Source organism: Panicum virgatum, chromosome 6K, assembly GCF_016808335.1.
Source record: "Panicum virgatum strain AP13 chromosome 6K, P.virgatum_v5, whole genome shotgun sequence".
In the NCBI taxonomy this organism is placed as follows: domain Eukaryota; kingdom Viridiplantae; phylum Streptophyta; class Magnoliopsida; order Poales; family Poaceae; genus Panicum; species Panicum virgatum.
The window spans coordinates 30,305,101-30,312,900 of record NC_053141.1 but is presented as its reverse complement, the minus strand read 5'-3'; the positions used below and the strand labels follow the sequence as shown (position 1 = coordinate 30,312,900).

At 48.7% G+C, this 7,800-nt stretch overlaps 1 protein-coding gene across 1 annotated transcript; it reads right to left on the bottom strand.

Annotated features, from left to right (window-relative positions):
* Nucleotides 1–2,324: 2,324 nt before the first annotated feature.
* On the bottom strand, nt 2,325–6,763 carry LOC120712184 (L-gulonolactone oxidase 2-like). Its single transcript, XM_039997901.1, has 3 exons — nt 5,969–6,763; nt 3,443–3,698; nt 2,325–3,344 (listed from the first exon to the last, which is right to left on the bottom strand). Exons 1-3 carry the CDS (start codon nt 6,650–6,652, stop codon nt 2,542–2,544), a joined length of 1,743 nt encoding a protein of 580 aa, XP_039853835.1. The 5' UTR covers nt 6,653–6,763; the 3' UTR covers nt 2,325–2,541.
* Between the last annotated feature and the right edge of the window lie 1,037 nt (nt 6,764–7,800).

Below are 7,800 nucleotides of genomic sequence, written 5' to 3'. Positions count from 1 at the left end.
GATGGCTTGAGGGTGGCTTGGTTGAGCTACGGGTGGCGTGCAGCCGAGCAGTGGTGAAGCGCAGCCGAGCGCTCCAGCTAGCGCTTGACAGAAGGTGGCAGGCGGCTAGCAGGGGAGCAAAAGGTGTGGCCGCAGAAGAGACCAAGCGGGGGCCGGCCAAATGGGGATGGGAAGGTTTAGTGGAACCCTAACCGAGCATTACATATGATAGCACAATTGGTGAGATTTATGAATCGATCGGGCCTTGCTGGTATAGGTTGAAAATGGGACGGGTAAATCCCGCCCTGATGGGCACCATATACCGATTATCCCATCCGAATAATGTTTTGACAGGAAAAATAGGAAATCGGGAAAAAAATCCAGAGAACCTAGTGAAACCGGGAGTAGACCAGGTTTATGGGTTTTCCTTACAGTTCTCCGGTTCTTGTATTTGGCCAGGAAACGGTTTCCATGTATCAAGGCTACCAAAACTTCATTTCATGCCAAGCATAAGCAATCTACTCGGACTCGGCCTAGCCCACCAGACGAGGACACCGAACCCTAATCAACCCCATGAGGTCATATATGTATTTTTTTCACCGTGAAAAAAATTGAAGTGAATTTGTGTTGAACAGTAGAATTGAGTTCGTATAAAAAAAAGTAGAAGTATGCCATGCTTAGTTTAACCATATATAAATCCAGAAGTTGTGCCATATATATGTTTAATCATTTTTCATAAAATATTTGTGAATACATCTTGATATCTCACATTTGTTCTCTCTCTACGACTAGGATCTAAGACGTCAAGGTCAGTCAACGGCAGTCCAAGCCCTAGTGCAAATCATGGTTTGTGCCTGTTTGTATCATCCACAAGTGCAACTCGTGCATCTGGCCCGTGTTTAGTTACAAATTCAAAATTCCAAAAAAAAAAATCGGCACCTGCATGGAGACTTAAATCTAGACGAAATAAAAAGCGCATTGCGACTGCTGTCTGTAAATGGCGAGACGAATCTAATGAACCTAATTAGGCTGTAATCAGACGCTAAATTGCTACAACAATGCTACAGTAAATAGCCTCTAATGACGGATTAATTAGGCTCATTAGATTCGCCTCGCGATTTACAGACGAGTTCTGTAATTATTTTTGTGATTAGTTTATGTTTAGTATTTTAAATATAGAAAGATATCTTTTCAAAAAATTTACGGAGCGCAACTAAACACCCCCTAGTCAAACGTCAACAATTGATGCAACTTCCTTAGCAAGTCAAACGTCTACAATTGATGCCATGTGGTGGCAGCGGTCCTGCTGCTGGAGGTGGAAGTGGCAGTGATGGTGCTGCTGGATGTGGAAGTGGCAATGATGGTGCCGGTGGAAGTAATGCTGGTGCTGTTGGTGGAACGCAAGTGCAGGGACAGCAAGGAACTGGTGCTGCTAATGCCATCATTATTGAGGGTGATGAGCAAGTGGTGGATGTGGATGAACCTGCTGGAAAGAGGGCGAAAAGGTGCACGTCAGATGTGTGGCACTATTATTCCGAGAAGCAGCAGATAACTGAGGACAACGGGAAGAAATAGCTTCAGATATGGCGCATTGCAAGTTTTTCCTAAAGGCAAACACAAGGGCAGATGTGAGAGCAATTATAGAACAACTGGAATTTGGACGCACCTAAGGGTCACACAGTCTTGTGAATGGCTAGTATCAGCTCAAGGTGGAAAAGGAGACGGAAAAGATATTACTGCTGTCCAGCCATACAAATATTGGCACAGTATGTACACGGATGTTAGCGCCTGCGTCTAACTGTGCTATACAAAAAAAGAGTGAAAGAAGTGCTTTAATTAGGCTTACAATTATTTTCATGTTGTAGATGGATTCATTTGGCCCTATCTTTATAGGAGGACAAATCTGATTGGTGGAAGCTTGATGTTAAGGACCCGGCGGCTTCCAGTTAAAACTCACCCAAACCTTGCAATGCTATACAACAAATCAGTTGGTTATTAACCACACAAAAACATGATTATTGATCTGGCATTGAAGGCTATCCCTGTATGCAAATTAAAGAGCAGAAGTAATAATGTAAAAAATGAAATTGCGGATATATATGAATTATAGGAAGATAAATAGGTTCAAGTTTTGATCCGTCCCATACCATCTAGACAGGTTCTCCTTACTTTTTTCTTCCTATCTTTTCTGGGTTGTGTTGTGTGTTGGCGTGATGCTCTCTCCTCACCGTCCTGTGATGTAAGCTAGCACCAGGGAAAAAGGAGGCTAAGCAAGGTTTTGTTTGCTTCTCTTTTCCACTGAGAAGTGATCTTATTAACCATTGAACTTGAAAGAAGAGACAAAATCATCCATGGAGGGATTACCTACCACATTTCCAATTGAGATAATTTCCCTGTACGTGTTCTGTTATCAAGCACAAATGCAGGCTTTTTTATTTAGAGATACAGGGATGATCTCCCTGCTGGCACGCTTTATTGTAACAGGGGCCAATGCAAGCACATAAGTTGATCAGCGAGCAGCCCTGCTCCTGCCCGATTTCATACAGGTTCAGACTTGAGACGTCAACGAGCACAAACCCTCGCTCCGGCGTACACCTTCCCCGGCCGGCAGTGGTAGCCTTTCTCTGGCGCGCAGTGCGTGTCATCGGAGCAGACACAAAGCCCTTCCATGGCGCAGCCCTTGTCCAATATGTTTGCGTTTCCCTTGATGCCCAGCACCTGATCGCTCCACTCGCTCGAAAACGTCCCCTCCGGATCGTACCTCTTCTTCACCTCGAGGAACTTGCCGGCCCTGGGATACTTGGCGATGGCGCCGTTGAAGACGAAGTTGCGGTTCTTGCCCCAGTGCGGGACGCCGCCGTACTTGAGCAGCACCATCTGCTCCAGCTCGTCGATCACGTCGGCGTGCGCCCGCGGCGTGCCGGGCGTGCGGCTCCGGAAGTAGTCAATGTCGACGGTGACCGAGTCCACCGGCTTCCCGAGGTAGGCGGTGGAGGCCTTGACGTAGCGCATGAGCACGCCCGAGGTGCCGAGCTCGCAGAACGCCTGCGGGTTGCGGTCCCGCAGCCTCTTGAGGTCGGCGACGAACGCGGGTGCCCGGGAGAACGGGAGGCTCAAGCCGGTGTTGTAGATGAAGGTGCCCCGGATGCGCGGGTCCCAGTAGCACACGGTCTTGAGCCCGTCGTCCTTGGTCTCGAGGCATGACCCGGACGCCTGCATCCGGTGCTGGTACCCTACCACCGGGTACCCCGTGAAGTTGACGCCGTCGTTGGTGTAGCCGAATGCTCGGCTCTCCAGGTACGCCTGCGCAACCCGGTTCGCCGAGCACAGGACGGCGTCTGAGCCGTTCTTCTGCAGATTTTCATCTGCACGCAGTACCCTCCGTCTCTGTCAGTATAAGCGTGCACGGTGCGGGCGGTGCGCGTGGGCAGATTTTTGTATACGATGAGGAGACGTCGCACACCTTGGATCCTGGAGGCGACGAGGTCGGAAGCTGACAAGGGCCGGAAGCCGAGGTTGTCGTTGAGGCCGTTGCCCGGCGTCGAAACGTCGACACGGTCGTCCTGGCGGTAGATCACCTTGCGCTCCTCCGGCAGCCACGTGATGTCCCCGAATTCGTGGAGGCGGCCCCACGAGGCCACTTGCTCCGCCAGGTCCGAGTCGTCGCGTTTCAGGAACGAGATCGACCGCTTGAACAGCGGCTGCAGAGCCAGAGTAACCTGCACAGGCAGACAGAGCAACCACGTGTTCGGCGTGTGAACTGAGGCCTTGTTTGTTTAGATCCAAACTTCAAAATTTTAAAAAATTTATAAATCGTATGTATGGTGTACTAAATGTAGTTGAAAAAAATCGCATTACACAAATAGACTGTAAATCGCGAGATGAATCTAATTAGAGCATGATTAGACACTGAATTGCTACAGTAAAGCTACGGTAATATATATGCTACCGACGTATTCATTAACTCATTAGATTCGTCTCGTAGTTTACAGACGACTTCTGTAATTAGTTATTTAATTAGTCTATATTTAATACTTCAAATGTGAAAAAATTCTTTTTCAAAATTCCAAAAGAGGGATCTAAACACACCGTGAAGCTGAGCACTCTTGCTCATGGTTGGTAGGATGTCATACATCATGAATAAAATAATTTGGAACGGTATGTGCCTAGCATTTTCACCAACTCACCATTGATTGGGACGGTACGGATCTAGAATAACACAACACACAAGTCTTTTGTTATTATTGCTGCCTCCAATATGTTCTGGATCTACGACGCGTGGTCCCATGGATCGGCTAAACGACACTTTCCATTTTGCTTCAGGACAAAACTGCTAATTAAAAACCCACCTACAGCGTGTGAAAAATTTCAATCTTACACCTTGACTTTGTGATCATGTGTAACTTACTATAGAAAAAATCCAGGTATTTTAGAGGAGTTCCACACCTAGATTAAAGCTGTTGTAAAAAATTTCAGTATTATGGACCCATACCTGAGTTTTTACACCGTGATTACAACAAAACTAATCGCAACTGTAAGTCCAATATAATTCGACTGCAACTGGAAATATGGATAGGGGAGAGTTTTTTTCGAATTTAAGGTCTATTTGGCATGGCTCTCAAGCTAAACTCCACCAATTCCAACCACTTATGTAGCCAAACACGCTCCAAAACTTCATGAAGCGCCCCCAAACAATGGAGCTGTAGTGCAAATGGGTTTTGATTTTTGGAGCACCTCTTTTGAAGCTCCATACCCCTCAAATATGGACCTAAACATAGAGTTATGGGTTAGATATTACTCCCACCAATGCCACCTGTTACGCAAAAAATGATTTGTTTTATTTTTTCACCGCCTCCCGAACCTTATCCTCGGTGTGCCACCCTTCCTTCGTGCCTCCCCCACACCCCATGTGCCGAGCGCCGCCCCCCTCCTCCCCCGCCAAGCGCCGCCCCTCTCCATCGCCTTGCTGCCGTACGTGGAGGCACCACCACGGAGGCTGGCGCGAGGCGGACCGGCTCGGCGCGCGCGGGGCGTCACTAGGAGGTTGTCTATAGCGCTATGGTTGCTACACCGTGAGGCCGGCGTGGTGCATGGAACGTCAAGGGCCGACGGCGGCATAAAGCTTGCTTATTTTGGCGCGGCGTGGCTAGTGTCCGAGGTGGTGGCGTGGCCCGTATGGATGGTGTGCTTGAGGTGGAGCGCAGTGGCATGGTATCGCTAGCGTCGGACGTCTGGTCCCCGAGCTACATGGTGTTGGAGGTGCTCACGGGGACGCCGGCCCCTTGGTCGGAGCTTGGAGGCGCCTGCGAGGTCGGCGAGCTGCTACTCCTGGTGGCCTCAAGGCGTGCCATCCAGCAACGGCAAGGAGGAGATAGCGCAGAAAAAAGAAAAATAAGAAAAAAGAGTATGAGATATGGGTGCCGCAAACCAAGGGCAACTATAGCAATACACCCTGCAAATTTGGTGACATAGATGGCATAGTTACTTGGGAGGAGAGAGGATGAGGAGTTTCATGAGATGGGAGATAAGGTTACTAAATTTTTAATTTAGGTAACTGTACAATGACACTCCCACTGATATTAGTCTTATATACTGAGCCACTCACCTATTGGGAGCCAATTGAATAGAATGATTTTTAAGAGCGATCTAAAGCTAGCATCTGATCGACAGCTTGATGATAAAAGAATTCTAATATAGTTGAACTGTTTCAGTCAGCTAAAGTAATAAAAGGTGTGGATACCCCACTTCGATGTAGGGTGCATCTAAAGAGTACTTTAGTGAGAAAGGCGATGATCCCTTGGCTAGGCTTTTTTGTGCATAAACGCTCGTCCCTTATTTAAAATTTGTATTATAGGAAAAAAGAATTGCAATACAACGAGATTATTCGAGATTAAAATTTCGTTGGGTCAAAACAACGAGATCTTGAAAAAGACGAACCAATACAATTCATAAGGAAGGTAAGTGCTAAAGATCAGAGTCTCATCCGTACCTGAGAGACGACGCCGAGGACTCCGAGAGATACTTTGGCCGCGTCGAGGTCCGGGTGGCCGGTGCCGAGCTCCCTCACCATGGCGAAGCCCCGGCTCGCCGGCGCCGGCGTCACGATCCTCAGCGCCACCACGGACTCGTGCACGGCGCCCCCCTTGCCCCACATCGAGCTGCCGTGCGCGCCGGTCGCCAGGAGGCCGCCGACGGTGAGGCCGAACCAGTACGGCGTGTATGGCAGCGAGAGCCCAGCCGAGGCGGCGGCACGGATGAGCTCCCTGAGGAGCACGCCGCTCTCCACCGTGATGAGCCGATTCTTGGCGTCGACCCGCACGGTCCGGTTGAGCCACCGCGTGCTGATGATGGCGCCGTCGCTGCCGCCGGGGCAGGCCAGCTTGGTGAAGCTGTGGGAGTACCTGGTGGCGACCTTCACCTTACGCTTGGCAGCCACCGCGGCCGCCACGGCCGCGACGAGCTCATGCTCGCTGCGTGGGTAGGCGGCCCGGGCGGCGTGGCAGGGTCTGCGGTCCGGGAAGGAGGCATATGCGTTGTTGATGGTGCAGTTGGAGGTGCCGTGGGCGCAGGCTACGGGATCCGGCGGAGGGCTGGAGCCGGTGAGGCTCATCTGGGCAAGGATGAGGAGCAGCAGGAGCTGCATTATTGGCCCCTGCACCTCCACTGTAGCCATGACCCTCAGCTCGTGAAGGCAGGAGACATGTTGACGAAGTAGGACTCCTCTATATATTGTTGTCACTTGTCAGGGTAGCTGGAGCAATTTGCTGCGCGCGCGCTTATCCTTTTGCAAGATACTGGACCAATTGCAGGCCGCCTTGTCTCAATGATGGGCTGAAAAATAGGCGGAAGGTGAGGTAAAAAAATCAAGGGGGTACTATCTAGTAATTGCAACATGCACAAAATCCCAGATTGCCTTAAATAAAATGAGTACATCTTAAAGGGGGCGACAAAGGTACTCAACTTAGAGCATCTTCAAAAGATTAGATAAATCATTTTGTAAAGATTTAGCGTCACATATCAACAAATTTCTTGTAGTGCCAACATGTTTTGTAAATGTCTCACCAAATTTAGTGGCTCTCCATCTCACCTCACTTGCTCTCTATTTTTAGATAGCCTTTGCCTTGTGCATGTGGCATATGGCAAACTCGGTACTTCCCGTAGTGTAGCGATCCATCCTCTTAGTTTTGCGGAGTCTGTTAGATTACTCTAGTATTTTCTTATCAAATCTACTTTAAAGAGTAGCTAAATTAGTAAATTTGGCTAGTTTATTTAGCTAATCTCTTGGAGATGCTCGGATGCCAAAAGTTCCCAGACTAATTTTAGTCTGTGGACTAAAATTTTTGTCGCTACCTATTTTTCAGGGACGAAGAGTATGGCTAATAAAGACACCGACTGCTTGCTGGGACTCACGTCTTGACAGTGGCTGTCTGAAATGGCGAGACGAATCTAATGAACCTAATTAGACTGTACGCGGGCCCGCTTTACCGGCTCTCTCCTTTCCACGTGGACTCTCAGCCGGTTCTCCACCACCCATAATACTTGCTCTAAACGGGACTAGAAATCACTAAATGAGTGCACAAAATACCATATTATCCTTAATCTGCATGCATCCAAGAGGTGGGGACTGAAGGTAGGGGTGGAATTGTAGGCCTCACGTAGGTTTTTAGTCCCAAAAATCTTCTCAAGAGGGACTTCTGATTTTTTAGCTCCAACTTGCACTTTTAATCCCTAAAAGTTCATCCTTTTTGGTTCTTTAGAGACTAAAGTATAGGGACTTTTGCATAAGTCCCATGAACCAAACAGGATCTTAAAGCGCTAAAG

Excerpts from the sequence above, each read along its gene's own strand:
- LOC120712184 (XM_039997901.1), bottom strand. The coding sequence starts at position 6,652 with ATGGCTACAGTGGAGGTGCAGGGGCCAATAATGCAGCTCCTGCTGCTC. Across the intron at positions 3,699-5,968 it reads TCCTCGGCGTCGTCTCTCAG|GTTACTCTGGCTCTGCAGCC; the intron begins GTACGGATGAGA and ends CTGCCTGTGCAG. Across the intron at positions 3,345-3,442 it reads CGTCGCCTCCAGGATCCAAG|ATGAAAATCTGCAGAAGAAC; the intron begins GTGTGCGACGTC and ends TACTGCGTGCAG.